The 23,669-nt window shown below is 40.9% G+C and overlaps 1 protein-coding gene across 1 annotated transcript in view; it reads left to right on the forward strand.

The window, feature by feature from the left end:
- Window positions 1-23,669, forward strand: part of St7l (suppression of tumorigenicity 7 like) — a 66,707-nt gene that overhangs the window by 37,147 nt on the left and 5,891 nt on the right. Inside the window, exon 12 of the mRNA XM_051165840.1 lies at window positions 20,790-20,940. Coding sequence (XP_051021797.1) covers window positions 20,790-20,940 — 151 coding nt within the window. The remainder of the gene's footprint in view (window positions 1-20,789; window positions 20,941-23,669) is intronic.

The raw sequence follows: 23,669 nt of genomic DNA on the forward strand, positions 1-23,669 counted from the left end.
AGAAACACTTTGATTAAAATATGGGCGAAAAGATTGGAAGTTATGTCAGCAAAGCTTTTTGAGTAGCTAAAAACAGTGAAGCTGTTCAGCATGCCAAACATAAACCACAGCATGGCGCTTTGTCCCGCTAGGGTGGTTCCTCACTTGTACAGGCAGGTTGAAAGACCCACATGCATTGCTTCTGAGGGTGTAAAATGGCACTTCTTTGGGGGAAAAGTTGTTCAATTAAATGTAGGCTTACTGTGGGACCTATAACTCTGTTCCTAAGTGTCTAGTCAAGAACAACAAGAGCATATCCAAATGTCTGCGTGCAATTCTTCACAATAGCCAACAACTTGAAACAATTAAATGAGTGAGGGAGCTGAGTGACACTGTAACGGAGCACTGGTGAGCGCTCTGTCCCTAGTGCAGCAGTGTGGACTGGCCTTCCTTACTTCAGGGAAGTGGAAAAGCCTGCGACAAAAGACTCATGTGAAGTCTCTAAAACAAGTAAATAAGCTGGAACTATAGACACAAAAAGCCCATAAGTTGAGGGTGGGTGAGAACTGGCTTATGTTAGCAAGAGAGGGCGCTCTGTGCTTAAAGCTGCAGATTTATACATAAAGTCACTAAAAACTCCAACTTCAACATTTACAAAGGGGGTTTTCTAAAAGTTAGTTTTAGGTTTGAATACAAAGTAATTATCACGGCATCTCCATGCACATGTGTCGTTACTCTGTTCTCATTTATTCCCTTCCCTTACTGTTTTCCCCAACACACTCTTCCCCCTTCAAGCAGACTTTCTCTCCTCTAATTTGTTCTTTCTGCTTTCCCATTACATATTCTATTGCCTTCTCTTATTGTCCACCTCCCTTAAGAACTCTTCTTCTCCTTTTATGATCCCTTCTATAATTTAATGATCTAAAACCACAGATGTATAAATATATGTACATGCATATTTGCATATGTGTGGAGGGTACATGTTTGGAGAGGAGTACATGTACACATGTGTTTGTCCATGTGGTCCAGAGGACAACCTCCAGGGTTCTTCCACAGGAGCCATCCATCTTGGTTTTGAGACAGGATCTCTCATGCTGGAAGCGTACCCAGTAGGCAAGCCTGCCTGGTTGGCAAGCCTCAAGGGTCTGCCTGTGTCTACCTTCCCCAGCGCTGGTATGACAAGCACCCGCTACCACCCTGCATTTTGTTTTATATGGATTCAGGGCTCATACATAGGTCCTCATGCTTACAAGGCAAGTGCCTTACCGACTGAGATGGCTTCCCAGCCTTGTATATAACACTTTAAACTGGTTCCACAGATGAGTTTGAATGTGGCATTTGTCTTTTTTAGTCTGGCTTATTTTATTTAACACACTAACCAGTCGCACCACTTTTCTGCACATGCCACAGTTTCTGTTTCCTTTACATCTGCGTAAATTCCATTGTGTGTATGTGCTGCCTCTTCTTTATCTATCCATGTATTGATGAACACATAGGCTGCTTCTCTTTCCTGGCTGTGCAGCTTTAACATGAATGTATATCCAAGAGCTCTATATCAGTTCATGGGGAACTCCTATGCTGACTCCCATAGCAACCAGCAGTGAATAAGGAAGGTTTCTCTTCTGTCATAGTCTCACCAGTGTGTCTTATACCATTTTGTTTGTTTGTTTGTTTGGTTTGGTTTTGTTCAAGGCAGGGTTTCTCTTTGTAGCCTTGGCTGTCCTGGACTCACTTTGTAGACTAGGCTGGTCTCAAACTCACAGAGATTCGCCTGCCTTTGCTTCCCAAGTGCTGGGATTAAAGGCGTGCGCCACCACTGCCCAGCTGCTAGGTGGAATCTCAAAGGAGATTTAATTTGTGTTTCCCTGATGACTAAGGGTGTTGAATACTCTTTCAAATATTTATTGGTCATTTCTATTTCTTCCTTGAAAACTGTCTATTTGGTTCATTAGTCTTTTTTTAAAATTAAATTCCATTTTATTTAATATGTAGCCACATAGAAACTATTTACATGTTATATAATATAATTCACAATTGTGTTTTGGGTATTTGCCCACTTATTATTGATAGGGTGATTTGGAGGTGGTGGTATTTCATTTTGCAGTTCTTTATATATCCTAGATATTAATTGCTTGTCTGATGTGTGGTTAGCAAACTTTTTTGTTGTTGTTGTTGTGTAGGCTGTATCTTTACTCCAGGGATGTTTTCTTTGCTGTACAAAAGCATCTTGATTTAATGTAATGCTATTTGTCAATTCTTGGGATTACCTTTTCTCCATTTGTTTTGTCTATGTTTATCTTGCAATGGCGAATTTTTGTTATATGTAAAAATACCTTTTATAAGACTGTGTGTGTGTGTGTGTGTGTGTGTATAACTTTAATTTTTTAATTTATAGGTAGAAAGCCTGTGTGTGTGTGTGTGTGTGTGTGTGTGTATAACTTTAATTTTTTAATTTATAGGTAGAAAGCCGGGTGTGGTGGCGCACACCTTTAATCCTAGCACTCAGGAGGCAGAGGCAGGTGGATCGCTGTGAGTTCGAGGCCAGCCTGGTCTACAAAGTGAGTCCAGAATAGCCAAGGCTACACACAGAAAACCTGTCTTGAAAAACAAAAAACAAAAACAAACAAAAAATTTTGTAGATAGAAATTAACTACTTCCTCCTCAACCAAACGTCAGAGCAGTTGACAGTTCAGCTCTGTCGGGATACACAGCTAAGTATAATGGTGCTGTACACTTTGTTGTTTGTAGTCAGACACTTTAGGCTGAGTGTCAGCAGGATAATTTTAAGATTTTCTGGAGAAACTTTAAGCCCTAACAACTTGAATAATATTGATGTCATATGAACTGGAAGAGCTGAGGAATTTGTAGCTGTTTTTGCCAGGTTTTATAAGTGATGAAGTATGCCCAGCTCTTTCTCTTGTTGTGGGCTGTTCCTGACGCTCAGCTGGAAGCAAGCAAGCATAACAGGAACTGTAGGGGGCTTTTCCCTCAAACCTCAACTGTAGGGCATAATAAGTTCTTTACAGTTGAAGAGTATCATTTCAGTAAATACATACATTTAGATTTTCTTTTGTCTTACACATTTATTATGCAACTTTGTCAAATAGTTATCTGGGTCTTGGTAGTAAAATGATGGGATAAATGTCTAAGCAGGAAATATTTTCTGGCAACTTTCCACATAATGAAATGGCTATAGGTCTAGAGCTGTGCAATTTGTTAAAGCTGGAAGCCATTAGGAGTGCAGCAGGAGGATGATATAAATCTCTTCAGGCTGTGAATTTACTTTGAGGTATTTCACTAATATTGGTTATATAGATTTTTTCTATTGTATGAATTTTGCTATATGATAACTATGATATAGTATTATAGTAAAATAGTTGGCATATTTTCATGGTTTTTGACTTGTTCATTACCTGGCTATGGCTTTGGTTCAACAAAATTTTTTTCCAAGTCACTGAAAAAGATTTTATATCTTTTAGCTACTATAGGAATAGTCAAATGTTTTTATTTTCAATAGAGATTATTTCATATATTCTAAATATCCCACAGCATTCTGCTTTATTTGTTTTTTAATGTCTCTTATTCTTTATGTTATTTTTATGTGTATGGAAGTTTTGATTGTATGTATGTCTGTGTGTCCTGTGTGTTCTAATGCCTATGGAGGCCAGAAGAAGGCGTTGGATCCCCTGGAAATGCACTTAGAGATTGCTGTGAGCTGCCAAGTGGGTGGTGGGAATCGAGCCCTGGTCCAGTACTATTCACTGCTGAGCTATCTTTCCATCCCTGCCTCATATTTTTTATTACCCAGCCATAAAATAGTTTCACTGTTTTTATTGAATAATTCATATAATTTACTCTTTGACAGTATAGACTTCAGTAGTTTCTGACATATTCACTTGACTGTAAAATCATTACCACTATCAAATTTTAGAACATATTCATCATTCCAGAAAGAAACCCTGTATTCCTAGTAGACCCTCCCCATGTTTCTTACCAGTCCCCAGCAGGCACTATTCTACCCTCTGTTTCTATGCACTTACTTGTTCAGGACTCATGGATTAGCAGTCCTGCACAGGGCATGGCTTCTGTGCTTGACTTCTCTTCATGGATGGGTGCAGTGTGCTGTATGAGCATGTGACGTCTGTTTTGTCATTTCTTCAGTGGCCATGAGGGTTGCTTCTAATTTTTGGTTAGTGTGAATAATATTGCTGGGAAATGTGCAAATGTTTGTGTGAGGCCTGGAGAGATGGCTCAGCTGTTAAAGATTAGACTCACAACCAAAACAAATGCTTGTGTGAGTACCTTTTCTCTTCTCTTTAGTGGAACTGATAGTTTGTGTTGTAGTTCTGGGCTTAGTTTTGTGATAAGCTATTTTCCTGAGATGACCATACTGTCTTCTGGGCAATGCTTGAGGATTCTCATGTTTCACTTGCATGCTCATGCTTGTTACTGTCCTCTTTTTTATTGTGGTTATTCTAAGTGAAACAGTACCTTATGAAATTTTTTTCTATTTCCCCCAATGACCAGTGGTTTGAGCTTTTTTTTTTTTTTTTTTTTTGAGACAGGGTTTCTCTGTGTAGCCCTGGCTGAAACTCTGTAGACCAGGCTGGCCTTGAACTCACAGACATCTGCCTGCTTCTGTTTCCTAAGTGCTGGGATTAAAGGTGTATGCTACCACCTCCCGGCGATTTGAGCATCTTTTAGTGTGTGTATGTATCTAACTATGTAGCTCTGGGTGTCCTGGAACTCACTATGTAGACCACGCTGGCCTCAAATTCACCAAGATCCACCTGCCCCTGCCTCCCAAGTACTGGGATTGAAGGTGTGTGCCACTGTACCCAGCATAAAGTGTTTATATGTGTGTTCTCTTTAAAGAGCTGTCCTCTCAAGTTCTTTGTACATCTTTCTTCTTGTTGTTAGGTATTTTGGGTTTGGGTTGGTTTGGTTTTTAGTTGTTCTGAGGACATTCTCAACCTCCATCCCAGTTTTCTTTTTGTTGTTGTGTTTCGTGTTTTGGAGACAGGGTTTTATACTGAAATCCAAGCTGTCCTAGAACTTAGCATGCAGCCCAGGTGAACTAAAGGTAGCTCTTCCTCATCCTGCCAAGTGCTGGCTTCTACTTTTTGAAACAAATATTATTATAGAAAATATTATGTTTGTGTTTTTATTATGGGTGCTACTCCTTATCATGGTAGCAGTATGTGGCCTTGCACAGCTGTTGCCTCAGCTCTCAGGAAGAAGCAATGGCTGGAGATACATGAGTTTAAGACGAGCTTAGGCTACAAGGTAAGATACCCTGTCTTAAAAAAAACAAACAAACATGAATTGTTATTACAGGATGCCATTTATGCTCTTAACTAGTGTGCTTCAACTCACATTGTAAATCTCATAATTACATGCATGTTTGCCGATGAAATATAAACCCTCAAATTAGGTTTTCTGAGTTAGATATAAATATTGAAGAGCCTTCTGAGCTTCTTCATTAGGTAAGATACAGCTGTACACAAACCTAGAAAATTTCCCCCTGTAGAAAGTTCTTTTGTACTAATATTAGCCTTGCCAATCACCTAAGACCAGCAATCACCTTAGATTACTTTGTCTCTTGAAATTCACATCAGTGGAAGATCAGAAAATGGTGTGTACTTCTGGGTTATATATTTGGGGGATTGACTTGGTTAGGGGTTTACACTTGTGCATAAGCATCAAAGACCAACCAGATTTGTGCCCTGCAGCTCTCATAGACCACCAGAACTATAAATGTTAACTCCTGTGTTCAGCGATCTACTGCATATGGAACTGCTCTTGTCGTGATGCCTATACACCAGCTAGGCTAGTACAGTTCAACTCTAGGGACTCGCTATAGCTTGCTGCAATAATTTGCTGAGATGTTTTTTGAAAGATTTAAAAAACTTTTTGCTTCATGTGTTTGAGTATTTGCCTGCATATATGTATCTGTACGCCATGCGTGCCTGGCATCTGTAGAGGCCAGAGGAGGGCATCAGGTCCCCCAGAACTAGCATTACAGAAGGCTTGTTATTGAGCTGCTGTGTGGGTGCTGGGAACAGAACCTAGATCTTCTGCAGGAGAGGCCAGTGTTCTTCACTGCAGAGCCCTCTCTCCAGTCCCTAAGTATAATGGAATTTTCTTTGGGCCACCAGCTCCCAAGTAATAACAGAGAGACTTTTTATTAATTATGAAAGCTTTGGTTTTAGCTTAGGCTTGTTCCGCAACTAGCTCTTAACTTATTATCTCATTTATACTAATATACATTCTGGCATGTGGCTTGTTTTCCTTAGTGCCTCAGTACCTTAGTCCTGGCACCTGTCTCTTCCTGTGTTCACATAGTGAACTCCAGGTCAGCCAAGGCTACACAGTGAGACCTTGTTTCAAATTCAAAGCAAAATAAAACGTGTTTGTGTTTGTGTGTGTGTGTGTGTGTGTGTGTGTGAGAGAGAGAGAGAGAGAGAGAGAGAGAGAGACAGAGAGACAGAGAGACAGAGAGAGAGAGAGAGAGAGAGAGAGAGAGAGAGAGAGAGAGAGAGAGAGAGATATGAAGGGCAGGGCATACCTGCCAAAACACAGGTGTGGATGCCAGAGATAAAATTTATGGAGTCAGTTCTCCCCTTTTAACCTTTACATGGGTTCCAAGTATTGAGCTCAGATCACCAGGCTTGTGACAGGCCCCCTTTATCTGATAAGCCATCTCACTGACCCTGACAGCTCTTATGAAGTAAATGTATACATCAGATTATGATCCAACAATTCTGCAATGTATATACACAGGGGATCTGAATGCCTATCTGTGTTCACAAAAAGGCTTGGATATGAACGCACATAAGAGTTTTATTCATAGTAATGTCAAACTGGAAACTATCTGATTGCCCATTAACAAGATAAACAAACTGCAATATATTCCACAGTGGAGAAGAGAACTCATGAGAAAAACACAGTTGAAACTCAAAAAGATAGTACAGGAACGAGTACACTGAAGGGTTCCATTGGCAGGAAGTTCAAGAAAGGGCAGAGTCCCCTTTCCTGCCTGAAAGAGCTTCAGCTCCCCTGGCTCATGGAGGTGCCACAGCCAATGTTAAAACAGTTGACAAGCACTGTGTGACAGTGCTGGATGTTGTGCCCTGGGGCCTTGTCTTGTACCATTCCCTGTGGTGACTTTTGTTTGGAACTGTAATAAGTTGTAAACTGCATGATTTAGAGAGTCATCCTGGACCAGCTGCCCCCCCAACAAAAAAATCATAGCTTCTTGACTTATTTTTAATTTTGTATCTTTGTAGTAATGTAATTGTTTTTTTGGTTTTTGTTTTGGTGGGTTTTTTGTTTGTTTGTTGTTGTTTTAATTTTGGTCAGGCATGGTGGCACATGCTCTTTTTTTTTTTAAAGATTTATTAAACTGCCTTTGTGTGTACACCTACAAACCAGAAGAGGGCGCCAGATCTCATTATAGATGGTTGTGAGCCACCATGTGGTAGCTGGGAATTGAACTCAGGACGTTTGGGGGAGCAGCCAGTGCTCTTAACCTCTGAGCCGTCTCTCTAGCCCGTGTTACTGTATTTTTATGCCTGCGTTTTGTTTAAATAAATAAATAAAAGAAACTAAGAAAAAAGGGCAGGGGGGCGGGCAAAGAGTGGCCTGTGGTGGCAAAGTGGCTTCTCACATTTGGGGTGGGTAACTAACAGCAGAGGAGAGCTTTCTGAAGTCATGGCAAGTGTTGCTTGGCTACATGTGTTGGAAGTCAGTTTAACGAAACAGAAAGACTCAGACTCATGGTGGAAAGCCCTGCGAAAGCACCACACCTCCTTACTAAGTGCAACAGTATATGATGTACTCAATGTAGTTAGTGGTTGAGTGTCAACCAATAACACTGACTACTGCAGTAAAGGTTGGATTTGTGCTGGCTAGTTTATATGTCCCCTTGACACAAGCTGGGGTCATCTGGAAGAAGAAATCTTAGCTGAGAAAATGTCTTCATTGGATTGTCCTATAGGCAAGTCTGCAGGACATCTCTTGATTGATGATTGAGGTGGGAGGGCCCAGTTCAGTGTGAGTAGTGCAACTTCTGGGCAGGCAGTCCTGGATGGTAAAAGAAAGCAAGTTGAGCACATCAGTAAGCAGCGTCCCTCTGTGGGTTTTGCTTGAGTTCCTGCTATGACTTCTCTCAGTGATAGACTGTTACCTGGAAGTAAGATGAAATAAAACCCTTTGCTCCAAAAGTTGCTTTTTGTCATGCTCTTTATCACAGCAGTCTAAACCTGAGACACTACTTCGGACTCATTACTTCATTCTATTTGATCTGTTTCTGGATGTACTCTTTCCACGTGACTATTATTTTTGTGCTTATACTTTAGCATGTAAGAGTTTGGGGGTTGCTTGAAAAGAGGGACATGGTAAACATAGTAATGAGAGAGTTAGCAGTTAAGCAAGTTCAACTAATTAACACTCTGGGGACAATTTATTTGTGCACTGCTAGAGACGCCCTTGGGGTTAAAAGAGTAGAACTTTAGACAAGCTAGTAATGATGGTGCCCGGGCAGAAAGATCTTGAGGCAGAGGTTAGCCCAAGCTATATATGAGCACCATGCCTCAAAACAATGTATGGCTGAGGATATACCTCAGTCATTTGAGTGCCTAGCATGAGTGTAGTCTTGGGCTTAATTTCTGGAACCAGGAAAACTGTGCATGTGGCGGCCTATGCCAGCAATCCCAGTGAGTCCCAAGATGAATCAGACCCTTCTTAGTAACCTATAATTTAAAATGCACAGATCACAAGTGAAAAGGTCAGTTACACCTACATAGCCAGTTTGAGAGGCCAGTCTGGGATAAAATGTTGTCTCAAAAAGAAAATGAAGAATAAAAATAAAACAAGTAACAAAACTTTAATACATTTCTGTATTCTGAGTGTATATTTAGGAATATAACATCTGTAGCTTTTAAAAGTGATTTATTATTTTCCAAATAAAGTTGGTTTTAGTGTTATCTTTCCAGTGTCCAAATGTCCACACCTTGACATTTCTATAAGTACAAGAGAAGTTTTAAAAATATGTTGATATACAGAAAATAAAATCCTTTTTGAGCCAGGCATGGTAGTATATATCTGTAATTGCAGCACTGCAGCACACACGAGGAAGAGGCAACTCGGTCTCTGCTAGCTCTAGACCGTCACAGCTACATAATAAGACCCTATCTTTAAAAAGTCAAGAAGAAAACAACAAAGTAAAATCCTTTATGGTAGATCAACAACTGAGTCCTGCAGGATGTTCAGAATTTCATGCAGTGTAAAAGATAGTACCTCTTTAGTGTGTATTTCATTGGCTAAAGTGGGCTTAGCGGCATATGTTAGAACAAATGAGGTGACAAACAGGCATTGAATTGAGATTCTGGGTGGCACAGTAGAAGTAAAGGGAGAACTAGGGAACAGTGGGTCTAAGTGGGAGAGTTGGGCTCTGTATGGTGATGTGGAAAGGGGTTTCCAAATGTCCTCCATAGCCTCCCTTCCCTTTCTCTTTACTCCTGAGGCTGGTAGGTATTGTGTCCTTTCGTTTTGTTTTGTTTTGTTTTAATTCACATAGGTATTATGTCTTTTTCTTTATTTCTTCTTCTTCTTTTTGTTTTTTTTTTTTGTGTGTGTGTGTGGTTTTTTGTTTGTTTGTTTGTTTTTGCTTGCTTTATTCACATAGCAATTCTGTTTACTTTCTCTATGGGAGTTGTGTTTAGTCTCCTTAGTACATAGGCACAGACTCTGCATTCAGCCTGCCTGTCTAATCTCAGAGAATGTGCACTGAGAACACTAATTGCACAGATAAATTGGTTTTTTGTGTTTGCATGACTGATCAAGAGCAAAGTACCCTAATTTCAGATGTCTTCAGAGAGATTTTTCTTTAACCTCTGCCTTTAAGAGGAAGATTATAAAGCATTATCGTTACTGCAGGTCAGAATTATATTGTAAGACTTACAAAGTAATAGAAAAGAGTAATCTAAGGATAAATTATAAAGATCAAAGCAGTTGAAAATTAAAGTGAATTTAAATGTAAGCTTAGGTATGGTTTTAGACTCTTAAAGAAACTATCCATGCAGAAAGGCCCTGGGTTCGATCCCCAAGCACTGAAAAAAGGGAGAGAGCGACAGAGAGCACGTGCCTAACCCTACATCATCATGCCTTTTAATTATAGCTTCCAGAGTGCTTTAATATTGACATGTGTGAGAAGGCAAAGAACTAAAATAGGTATTTAGAAACTAGATTGACGCCGTGCATTTCTCTCGTTTATTACCAGTGCAACAGTGGGGTTATTCTGAGGTCATGTAGGAGGTCCAGCAGCACACACTGGATGCAGCCCTTGCTTTGTGTTCAGCTATATTTTATTTGCTGATAATTTCCGAATCTATGTCTTTTAATGCTGTTTTGCTTTTCATCTGCAGACTTGTATTTCCACCCATAAAAATACTTAAGATTGTTTTGTATGTTTAAAAAAGTATTTTTCTTCTTCATTTTGATTTATGACTTTATTGTCCTTTTCATTCATTCATTCTTTTTGTTTTTGTGATAGTGGTGATGGTGGATATACTATGTATGTACCACAGTGCCCTCAGCCTCCTAAGTGCGTGCAGGACGCTACCATGCCTGGCTTTCCTACACTGATTTTTCCTCTGCCCTTTCCAAAGGACTAGTGTAACCTTTAAAACATCTTTCAGATCTAAGCATTGCTACTCTCATCAACTATTGTGCACCTTTACTACCTGCTTTTAAAAAGCACTCAGGAGGCAGAGGCAGGCAGATGTTTGTGTATGAGGCCAGCCTGGTCTACAAAGTGAATCCAGGACAGCCAGGGATACACAGAGAAACCCTGTCTTGAAAGGCAAAAAAACAAAAACCACATTTATATAAACAAGACATGTTATTGTTGCTATTATTACTGAAGCAAAGGGTTTTTTTTTGTTTTTTGTTTTTTTGTTTTATTTTTTAATATCAACTATAGCCGGGCGTGGTGGCGCATGCCTTTAATCCCAGCACTCGGGGAGGCAGAGGCAGGTGGATCACTATGAGTTCAAGGCCAGCCTGGTCTCCAAAGAGAGTCCAGGACAGTCAAGATTACATAGAGAGACCCTGTCTCAACCTCCCCCTCCCCAATTAAAAAAAAAATCAACTATTTCAGAAGTTTCTAAAGTTTAAAAAAAAAAAAAAAAGTCCATTATTTGGCCAACTTCTACTTTTCTGGAATTAACCATTATTTCTGCTTATTGTATATGTTATCACACATTTATTTTCCTATTCTACCCCTCTCAACAGGATCTCACTATGTAGTTTAATCTGGCCTTGAACTTGCTAAAGAGTCTGAGGCTAACCTCATGGTTTTCCTGCCTTGGCTTCCCCAAGGGCAGTAAGTAGAAGCATTTAACACAATTGCCCAGTATTGCTATGAGCCTCTACACTTACAGAAGTGATCTCAAAAACCATTTCTTGGGTGGATGACTAGACCGATTTTCCACTGATCTTCCTGCTATTGGCCCCTCTTCATTGTATTGCCAGTTTTCTACTCAGCTAGCAAGCCTCACTTTGCCTTAAGACTTGTTTATTCCCTGTTGTCGTGTGAGAACCAGCCCTTTAATGTTATGGCAGCCCTTCACAGTCCGCATCAGTATTTCAGCATGTACAGCCTTCCTAGCACCTGCTGTGCTGCTTAGCTCATGGCAGCGTCCCTGGATTCTTGTGTGGTATAGCTCCCCATCTTTGTCTTCTTCATCTGCCAGGCTCCAAGCTCTCAGCACCCAGTGTCTTATTTTTAAAAGAGTCTTTGTTAGTGTGTTCTGGTTGAAATATGAAATATTCTCCACAGGGTCATGTATTTGAGTTTGAGCACTTGGTCCCTAGCAGCTGTTATTCTGTTATGGTCCAGAACTTTCTGGACATGGCAGATAGAGCGCTTGGGGGTTCTAGGTTGGCTTCGTGTCCAGCTCAAGTTTTCCTTTCCTGTTCTGAGATGCAACAGGCTGAATCTCAATCTCCTCTTCAGCTGGACCAGCCTCGGTGCCTTCCCTTCAGTCACATTATATGCTTCACACTGAAAGTCAGAATACACCCTCCATCACATTGCTGCTTTCACGGTTTGGGTCATGACGATATGAACCTATAAAGAAAACCGACACCAGCTCTGGGTTGTTGCTGTGATAAACCTGACCATGTGCTCACAACTGGTCTGCAGAAAAAATGTGGACAAGTTTGGAGCTATGGACTAGAGAAGTGTTAGAATGCCACTAGTAGAGCTTGATGGGCCATTCTGCTAGTTCAGAAGACCAGCACACTAGAATGCAGACGGTAAAGGTCAAGCTCGTGAGGCTATTGAAAATCAGACTAGAAGCCAGGCGTGGTGGCGCACGCCTTTAATCCCAGCACTCAGGAGGCAGAAGCAGGGGGATCACTGTGAGTTCAAGGCCAGCCTGGTCTACAAAAGTCCAGGACAGCCAAAGCTACACAGAGAAACCCTGTCTCGAAAAACCAAAAAGAAAAAAGAAAAAGAAAGAAAAGAAAATCAGACTAGAGAGTGTTCATCTTACATTTCTGGCAAAAGATCTGGCTACAATCTGCCCTTGTCCTGACAATCTGAGTGAGACTGAATTAAAGAGTAATAGACGAGGCTGACGAACTGCCTCTATGGGTAAAGACACTTGCTGTCAAGTCTAATGGCCTGAATTCCATCCCCAGAACACACATGGTGGAAAGAGAACCAACTTCTACAAATTGTCCTCTGACCTCAACTCATGTGCTGTGACATGTGCATGCACATGCACACACCACACACACACACACACACACACTGCAACACACACACACACACACACACACACAAATAAATACAACAAAATTTTTTTTTTAAGTTTTAAGTACGGGACTAATTTGTTGGATGGAGGAAATTTTAAGACAGCAATTAGGCTATGGTATAGTCTGCACTCATTGCTTTCTTCCAGATCCACAGTAAAGAAAGCAGAAAATAGAGCAGAAAAGTATGAAAAACTGCATTTTGGTGGAGGTTGAACTCAGTTGAAAGTTGCAGACAAGGCTAGTGAGGACAAAGTGGCCACTATAATTGTTAAAGAAATTAGCACCTTAAGAAAAGGCTTTACACTTTGTACTCTGCAAAAGCCCATACATTAAAGTGTCTAGGGTGGAGACTGGGGACCATTTGTTTTGTTTTGGGATTTGAGACAGGGTTTCTCTGTGTAGCCTTGGCTGTCCTGGACTCACTCTGTAGACCAAGCTGGCCTCGAACTCAGATATCTGTCTCCTCTGTCTTGAGATCTGGGATTAAAGGTGTGCACCACCACTGCCTGGCAACTGGAGTCTGTTGAAAAAAACATGAAGGAAGAGTTCCTGAAAAGACAAAGCCTTCAGTGTGCTGTGCTGAAGACAGCCAGCTAGGGAACCTGTTCCTTGGTTCAGCCACGTAGATGTGCAGGGACTTCTGCAGCCATAGTCTAACAGGGTTAGTTTGAGGCTGCCTCTCAAACTGGCAGTGAAACTTGGCATCACCCCTGTGTTGCTGCTTTTGCAGGCATGCAGGACACAAGAGTGAATTCTGCAACACAAGGTTCGAGAAAAACCCCAAAGCCAGGCAATATGGCGTAGGGTCCTATTCCACAGAGATGCCCTCGGACTCCATGTGTGAAGCTGGGAGAGTGGAGCCTAAGCTGCAGTAAAGACCCCATTGGAGATGCCAGGAGCATGGAATACCTATCAAAGACAGCGCAGGCTCTGAGCGGGTTCCACCCAAGAGAGTGGCTGTGCGTGCTGCAAACAGTAGCCATGTGGTAGTGCTGCCACCCGAGGCTGTCAGAACTCAGCTGGTGCTGCATGAACCCGAGATGCTGGAATGGTGCTGTAGTGTCTGTGCTTGCTATAAGGTGTCAGTCTTGCTTTGGTCTGCTGTTTCCTTACTATCCTCCTATCCTGAATAGGGATGTTTAGTCTGTGCCATTGTGTATTGGAACTCTGTAATTTGTTTTTGTTTGGTTTTGTTTTTCATAGCCTCAACATTTAAAAGATAGTTTTGAATCCTAGAAGAGCTTTTGGACTTTTGAATAGTGTTGGAATTATAAGACTATGGACCCTTTTGAAGTTGGGCTGAATGCAGTTTTCATTATGAGATGGCCATGAGCCTGTGGGGACCAAGGGAGGAATATTATTGTTAGAATGTGAAATGACCCCTGCAGGCGTATACATTTGAGCGTTAGTTCCCCAGCTGGTCCACTCTTTGGGAGGTTGGAGAACCATCTGAGCGTGAGGCTTAGGGGGCAGACATGGGTCTGTAGGGGAGGCCTAAGGATTCCAGGCTGGCTTTACTTCGGGATAGAACTCTTTGTTTCCTAGTCCTTGAAGATACAGCAAGACACACACACACCTTACCACGTGGACCCTGATGTTCCAGCCGCCATGCGTCCTGTCACAATGGACTGTTACCCCCCCCCCCCCCAAGTCATGAGCCAAGCAAACCTCTTTTCCCTTAGCTGCTTCTGCCAGGGTTTTGGTCAGAGTGGCATACACTAACGAATATAGTGTGTTCAGTGTCCTCTGCTCCTTCACCACTCCGGTCACATTTTGACAGAGGGGGCTCTTCTGTAATGCCTGTCAGTGAGAAGAGGGCCTCTTGGGGATTGGCGAAGTGGACCAGCCGTTAAGAGCACTTGTTGCCCTTGTTTTGGTCTTGTTTGGTTGTTGGTTTGGTTCCCAGCATCAATATGGTGGCTCACCACCACCATAACTTTAGTTTCAGAAGATCAGATGCTTTCTTCTGCCCTCTGAAGGGACCAGGCATGCATGTGGTACCCAGGTACATGCAGGCAAAACACACATAAAATGAATAAACCTAAGAACAAAAGAATCCAATCCTCATCACTGCAGAAAACTATCTTAAAAACTAGAATACACTGGGCATGATGGCGCATGCCTTTAATCCCAGCACTCAGGAGGCAGAGGAAGGCAGATCGCTGTAAGTTCGAGGCCAGCCTGGTCTACAGTGTAAGTCCAGGACAGCTAAGGCTAACACAGAGAGACTCTGTTCCCACAAAAAACAAAACAAAACAAAAAACTAGAATTAAAAAAAAAAAAAAAAAAACACAAAAAAACCCTAGAATAGCTCTTGTCTTAGTCATTGTCCCATGTCAGTACTCTACCTAGTATATAAATATTGGTAAATAGATGTATATTATGACTTAAAAATTTAGAGATCAGGCAGGGCAGTGGTGGGGCACATGTTTAATCCCAGCACTCACAGGGCTACGCACGCACGCACGCACGCACGCACGCACGCACGCACGCACACCCAACCCATATACAAAATGTCTGTGAGTAAAAATTGGTATATGAATTTGAAGACAGATCAGATCAGGGCATTATTTCCGTGGCTGCTTTAGGTAGTAGAATGTGCTAGGTACTGTAGGAGAGCACAAAGCGTAGCGTTTCTGATGCTCAGTAACTTACAGCCTGTGCTGCTGGATCGCAGAAAGGCCTGAGTAGCATAAGATGGCATTGTTACAATATTATATCTTATTTTAAGTGCACTTCTGTGTATTTACGGTAGGGATTGAAGCCAAGGCCTGGCACTTGTTGAAGGCATGCTGTACCTTGCGTTGTCCTCCAAGATTTATTTATTTTTATTTTTTGAGTATGAGTGTTTTTCCTGTACAGATGTATGTGCATCAAGTGCATTCCTGATGTCCACAAAGACTAAAACAGCCTTGGACCACCTGGGACATGAGGCTCTGGTGGGTGTGAGCGGCCATGTGGGTGCATATGCGTGTGCGTGCTGGGGAAAGTTAAAAGGAGTTTTGCTGGTGTGTGTGTGACATGATAATAAAACATCAGGAATATAAGGAAAAGTTCAGTGTATCGTTTTAATCCTTTGTTTGGTGACACTGGGTATTGAATCTATGGTTTTGTGTGTGGTAGGCAAGCACCACTGAGCTAAATTCTCAGTCAAGGGAAATTGTTATGAATAATTATCTTGAACCTGGCATGGTGGTACATGCCTGTCATCCTAGCACTGGGCAGGCAGAGGCAGGAGAATCATGCATTAGAAGCCAGCCTGAGCTGCATAGCAATTTTGATCCCAAAACAAAACAAAATACAAATCAATATTTTAAATATAAACTTCTGAATTACAAATTCCTATTAAGTGTGTTAAATTTACTTATAGTTGCTATTCAAAAAACGTTTTCTTTACATACTAAACTGATATAATTAACAATCAAATATCTTTTGCCTACATGTACTTATACACTGAATACGATGTTGTAGCCTTTATTTAAAGCTTTCATGTTCTAAATGAAAATGATTGCTACCCCCATACATTTTTAACTTAGCGTTTTAGTATAATGGCCCTGATTTAAGAATTAGCCAGTTTTCCTATGGAGCTGTGACCTAGTCTTATGATGCCAGCCCACTGTGATTACACTGTCTGTGCCTCCCACTGAAGAAGCTCTTAGTGCACTTGCAAGGAGCATGCGGAATCATGTCAGAGGTCAGCCAGTGGAGTCCATTTTCCCACAGCCGCCTGGTGTGAGTGATCTTTTACTGTGTTTCAAAAAAAACGGGCCAGGATTAGAGAGGATTAGAAAGAATATTACCCTCCTGAATATAGGCTCAGGGTGCTGTGGAGAGGGAACCCAACCAGGCAGCAAATGGGCTTTCCCTGACCAGGACGCAACCTTTGCTGCATTCCTTTTAAGAAACTGAATGGGAAATGTTAAGTCCCCAAACTGGATTAGTAAATAATCTCATAGTTTGTGACATCTGCTAAAATAAATTGATGAGCAGACTGCATTCTTACACTTGAGGAGCCAGAAACATCAAGAGTTGGCGTAATTAAAGATGGGCAGTAAGCTCAGCAATGCGTGCAGAGGCGCACTTCATAAACAAAGAAGATACCATTCCAAATGTATTAGTACAGTGAGTATGTAATATTCATTACTTAAGGCTTAACATCTGAAATCCGTATAACTTTTTTATTTTTAAGATTCTTCCTAGATTTTATTGCTTACAAGAAAGCTTAAAAATTACAGCTTTAACTCTTTATGTTCTTTATAACTTAAACTCTTTAAAATGTGCAACTCTATCTTTTGAGATATCCTCTTTTATGCTCTACATTCTTTTTTATTTTATATAATAAACATGTATTTGGATTTCATGACACGTCAGTTAGGAGCAAATTGTTTAGGCCCAGAGAGGCTCTTCAGACTGCTCGAAGGGACGTGCACATGCCTCAGTCTCAGAAGGAAAGTTAGCTAACTAAATTTTTAAAGTTTTGTTTAAAGTCATCCATTTAATATTAGACCTGATACACCAGTGCTTACTTTTATATCTTTCTTAATGAAAGTCATAATCTTTGTTAATGTAATAACTATGATTATACAGATTTTAGTGTCTGCTTTTGTTTCTGGTTTTTTAACATGCTGAAGATTGAATGCAGAGCCTTGAAAATGCCAAGCACATGCTTTACCACTGAGCTGAACCCCAAGCACCATGCTTCTGTTATAGATTATAAAAGCAGAAGGAATGTTTTCAAGAGTTTGAGATAACCTGGGCATGGTGGCGCATATCTATAACCCTATCCCTTAACTATCTGAGGCAGAAGAAATTACAAGTTTGAAGCTAACCTGGGCTAAATAGTAAGGCACCATCTCTGATGAATGACTGAATCAATCAGTCCATCGATTGATCAATCAATGGATGGCATGAGATAAAACTTAGTTTCATATGTGAAAAGGAATTTCTAATGGGCACTTCACTCCTGCCTTAAATGTGTGATGCTCTATGCTTTCTGGTGCATCGCCTGTGCATATGATGGCCCTGTGCATTGACCGTGTCTTCTGTTTGCACCTCTGCTCACTCCCAGTTATGCATATTCTGATCATCTTTAAATTTCAACTCAAATCAACATATATTTAGTGTATATCTCGGCATTACCACCCCAAGATGTTTACTCAAGAAAAATGAGACATATTTATACCAAAGCTTATATTAAACACTTCTTGATGTTATCATTTGCTTTTGTCTCTTGCTTGCTTGCTTTTCTGATTTGTGTTTTGTTTTTGAGACAGGTTTTCATGTATGCCACCCTGGCCTTGAGCTCACTCACAGTGTAGTCAAGGATGAACTTGAACTCTTATCTTTCTGCCTCTACCTGCTGAGTCTTAGGATTACAGGTGCGCATGCACCACCATATCTGGTTTATGCTAGATGTCAAGCCCAGGGCTCCATGCATGCTAGGCAAGCGCTCTGCCAACTGATCTATGTTCCCAGCTCAGCATTATTACTTCTAAAAGGCAAAAAGCAGGAAGGACACAAGTCTAATAGCTAATGACTGGATAAGTAAGTGAGGTGTATGTATTTATTTCTTTTTCTTTTTTATTTTATTTTCTTTTTCTTTTTTTATTAATTTATTCTTGTTACACCTTAATGTTTATCCCATCCCTTGTATCCTCCCATTCTTCCCTCCTTCCCATTTTCCCCTTACTCCCCTCCCCTATGACTGTTCCTGAGGGGGATTACCTCCCCCTGTATATGCTCATAGGGTATCAAGTCTCTTCTTGGCAACCTGCTGTTCTTCCTCTGAGTGCCACCAGGTCTCCCCCTCCAGGGGACATGGTCAAATGTGAGGCACCAGAGTACGTGAGAAAGTCATATCCCACTCTCCACTCAACTGTGAAGAATGTTCTGACCATTGGCTAGATCTGGGTAGGGGTTTAAAGTTTACCGCCTGTATTGTCCTTGGCTGGTGCCTTAGTTTGAGAGGGACCCCTGGGCCCAAATCTGCCTATCATAATGTTCTACTTGTGGGTTTCTAGGACCCTCTGGATCCTTCTACTTTGCTATTTTCCCATGCTTCTCTCATTTAGAGTCCCAATAGGATGTCCTCCCCTCTGTCCCAGTTTCCTGGTAAGTGAAGGCTTTCGTGGGACATGCCCCTTGGGCTAGTATGCAGATATAAGTGAGTATATACCATTTGAGTCTTTCTGCTTCTGGGTTAACTCACTCATTATGATCATTTCTAGCTCAGTCCATTTATCCACAAATTTCGGGAATTCCTTGTTTTTAATAGCTGAGTAGTATTCCATAGTGTATATGTACCACAGTTTCTTTATCCATTCTTCTACTGATGGACACTTAGGCTGTTTCCATGTTCTGGCTATTATGAATAAGGCTGCTATGAACATGGTTGAGCAAATTTTCTTGTTGTGTGCTGGAGCATCTTCTGGGTATATTCCAAGGAGTGGAATAGCTGGGTCTTGAGGAAGCCCTATTCCCAGTTTTCTAAGATAGCACCAGATAGACTTCCAAAGTGGCTGTACTAGTTTGCATTCCCACCAGCAATGAAGGAGTGTTCCTCTCTCCCCACATCCTCGCCAGCATGTGGTGTCGCTTGAATTTTTGATCTTAGCCATTCTGATGGGTGTAAGATGGAATCTCAGAGTTGTTTTGATTTGCATTTCCTGATGACTAAGGAGGTTGAGCATTTCTTTAAGTGTTTCTCGGCCATTTGATATTCCTCTGTTGAGAATTCTCTGTTTAGTTCCAAGCCCCATTTCTCAATTGGGTTATTTGGCTTGGTGGTGTTTAATTTCTTGAGTTCTTTATATATTTTGGATATTAGCCCTTTGTCAGATGTCGGGTTGGTGAAGAGCGAGGTGTATTTATGATGGCATGTTATTTGATGCTAAAGTGGAATGGGGTACTGATAGGTGCTGTGACCTACATGAACCTCAGTACTGCTAAATGTAAGAAGCTGGTCACAAGTTTCCACATATACATTATATTATCATAGGAGATAGAAAATAGGTTAATGCTTGGTTCAAAATGAGGCAGTGTGAAAAATATCACAGGGTCCAGTGTTCCCCCTGAGGTAATGAGCATGTGTCAAATTGACTATGGTGACAGATGCACGTGTTTTTGATTGTTTTTTTGTTGTTGTTGTTGTTGTTGTTTTGTTTTTTTGTTTTTGAAACGGGATTTCTCTCTGTAGACTTGGCTGTCCTGGAACTAGCTCTGTAGACCAGGCTGGCTTTGAACTCACAGAGATCCTCCTGCCTCTGCTCCCTAAGTGCTGGGATTAAAGATGTGCACCACCACCACCTGGCCAATGTTTTTGAATATAATAAAACCCACTGAACTCTGTATTTCAAATAATCTAATTCTATGCTATGTGAATTATATCTCAACAAAGCTGCTTTTAAAACTTGATAAAATTAGTATTTCCTATTCACATATCAATTGCTTATGCTTTTATAAGGTTCCCTCCACAGTCTGATTGTAATTATTTACTCAAGAAATCTGTTTTTTCTCATTATGGTATTGGTTTAGTTTTTTTGGTGTTTGAGTATATTGTCTTGTATTTAGTGAATATTAAACAATTGACTTCTCCCATAGTTAAGTGTTCCACCCATAAAATGGAAATAAAAGAAAACAATTGAATGATGACAAAAAATATTTTCAAGAAACTGTATTTTATAATTTTATATTTAATTGTTTTTGGAAAGTATTTATCCTCACATTATTTCTTCAAATTAACTTTCCGGTTGTATTTGCACACAAGGTCACACAAGCCGCTTGTCACTTTGTTTTTGCTTATAGGAAAATTCTCATTTTGGAGGTTTGCAAATACAAGTGCTTTAAACAGGTTTTCAGTTGCATGTAATTTTCACAAGTTTAATGTGTATGAGTTTAAACCAATTTGTAACATTTGAGTAAATGTTTTGTGGATGTTTGCTTTTAACACAATTTAATTTCTTGACGTGGATGTGTTGTTTTCGCAGTACTTACTAGAGATGAAAAGTTTAATTTTACCTCCGGAACACATTCTGAAGCGAGGAGATAGTGAAGCAATTGCCTATGCTTTCTTTCACCTGCAGCACTGGAAGCGGATAGAAGGTGCCCTGAACCTCCTGCAGTGCACGTGGGAAGGCAGTAAGTGTTCCTTGCCAGAGGCAGTGCGGGTCTCTCTTAATGCTCACTGCATCCACATGCAGTCTTCTAAAATGAGATTGTGTGAGTTTCAGAAGGACTCGAATTGGTTTCAAATGTTCTTTGTGGCATTATACTTTGTAGAAGAAATAATTTAATGTATATTGGTGCCACATTTAGGAAAAGCAGAATAAGGAACTATTAGAGTATTTTGCTAAGTTAAATATTTGGAACGAGAAAAAATGAAAATGTGTGCCTTTTAGCACATAAGCTTTTTTAATGTGTTTAAATTTTGTTACTGTTTTTAGTTGATTGGTTGGTTTGTTTAGTTTTGTGATGAGATGGGGGAGGTTGAAGCCAAAACCTTAATTATACTAATAGCAGTGCTATGTCACTGAGCTGTGCCTCAACACACACACACACACACACACACACACACACACACACACACACACACACACACACAATCTGATTTATGGAACAGAGGTGATGGCAGCGAACACTTGTTGCTCTTGCAGAGGACCTGGGTTTGGCTCCCAGCATCCACATGGTGGCTCACAGCCACCCTAAGTCCAGTTCTAGGGGAGCTATTGCCCTCTTCTGATCTCCAGTGACACCAGACACACACAGATATGCACATATACTTGAAGCAAAGCATTCATACACATAACAAATTTTTAAGTTTAAAAATAAATATAAAAATTGTCTTTTTTAAAATGTGAATAACAGAAAATTATTTTTCTAATAACTTACTGCAACTCTTCTGATTTCTGTCACTGTGATGAACACTGTGGCCAACAGCAGCTTGAAGAGGAAAGGGTTTCTGTTATCTTACAGCTTACAGTCCGTCAATGTGGGAAGCCAAAGCAGGAACTCAAGGCAGGAGCTTCCTGCAGAAATCACAGAAGGAGGACGTTTTGTCGGGCTTCCTCTGGCTTGCTCAGCTTGCTTTATTGCCCAGATTCACCTGCCCGGGGTGACACCACCCACAGTGGGCTAGGTCCTCCTACATCAGTTAGCGGTTGTGACAGTGTACTATAGACATGCCACTGGCCTGTCTGATGGAGGCAGTTCCTCAGTTGAGGGCCTCTCTTCCCAAGTGACTCTGGTTTGTGTCAAGTTGACACTAAAAACCAGCTGTGGTAGCAACTCTATTCGTTTTCTCTGTCTCTCTCTCTCAGTGTCATATATGGTTCAGGCAGGCTTCAGGCTTGCATGGTTCAGGCTGAGGATGACCTTAAATTTCTGGTTCTTGCTTCCACCCTCCAAGTCCTAGAGCTGTAAGCCTATACTCCCACGCCTAGCTTCAGTCTGTAATTGTGGCAGAATATCCACTACATAAAATTTACCACTGTAGCTGCTCTGTGTCCAGTTCAGTATTGCGTGTGTGCACTTGCCCACCACGTGTCATCAGCATTCACCTCCCTTTCATCTTTGCAAACTACAATTCTCTACACATGATGCTCTTCATTCGCCTCTCCCTAGGCACTTGCAGCGTTCTGCATTCTGACTTTACATAGTGCAGTTGCACAGTAATTATCCTTCTGGATTTTACTTGTGTTTTATTTAGCATGATATTGACAATGTCTATCAGTGTGTCAGTGTTTTGCTACTTTTTTGTTTGGGTTGTGCTTTGCTTCTGTTTTTTCTCTTGAGACGGAGTCTCACTTTGGCTGGCCTAACACTTCCTTGGTAGCTGCTACCCTGTCCTCCCTTCATTTTCCTCTTCCTTTTCTTTTCTTTGAGTCAGAATCTCACTGGCTGATCTAGAACATCATTCTATGTCTAAAAAGATGTTTCTTTGCATTATAACAGGCAGTCAAGCCAGCTAGTTTATAGCTGCACTCTTTTCTTTTGACCATACATTGTCATCCAAGTACATTATGAAAACTGCACATATAAACCTATGGTCACAATAGAAAACCATGTTCTATGTGAAATGCTAGCAAAGAACCCCTCTTTACCCGCTCCTTTCCTCTTTACCACTCCAGCGGACAAGGATAGCTCCCAGAGGTAGACCACCAAAGGCCACTCCCAGGAGACTGTTTGACCGCTCTACTAGAAGTCTGTTTGTATTTTTAATGGAAGCACTCCATTAGCCTGTTAGATGCCACTCAAACTGTTAACTCGGGGGAGCTCAGTTTCAGCATCAGGTCCATCGCTATTCAGTGTCTTCACAATTCTGTAGTTTTGTCTCATTAGCTGCTGTGACTAAAAGGACTGTGACAGTGTGGAGCAGGAAATGAGGATGATGGTTTCTGATCCAGGCCCAAGGCTAAGAAATTGCACAGGGTCCAAAGGGTTCCTAAATATATTTCATTAGTAAGGAATGTTTTGTTTTGTTTTGATATGGGTCTCATCCAAGCCAGCACTGAACTTGAGCTTGTGCAGTCTTCCTACCTTAGTCTCCTGAGTATTTGACACTACAGGTTCAAACCACCAAAACCTGTTGAAAGTGTGTTTAGTTTTAAATGAAGAATAAAAATTTCAATTTATGTGTTTTTGGATTTTGTATTCTATATATTTTTTTTTTTTAATATTTCTGAGTTCTTGGAACATAGGCTTTTAAAGTTGTTTGGACCCACTAAGTCATACTTACTAAGGCCCATGATAGAGCAAAACCTTAGTGTGCTTGAGGCTCTGCATTCAGTGTCCACTACCACCACCAATAAGACACAAGGACATTATTATCAATGAACCAAGAGTTTGGGAATCTCTGTATTAACCACTTA

This window comes from Acomys russatus, chromosome 23, assembly GCF_903995435.1.
Source record: "Acomys russatus chromosome 23, mAcoRus1.1, whole genome shotgun sequence".
Lineage (NCBI taxonomy): Eukaryota > Metazoa > Chordata > Mammalia > Rodentia > Muridae > Acomys > Acomys russatus.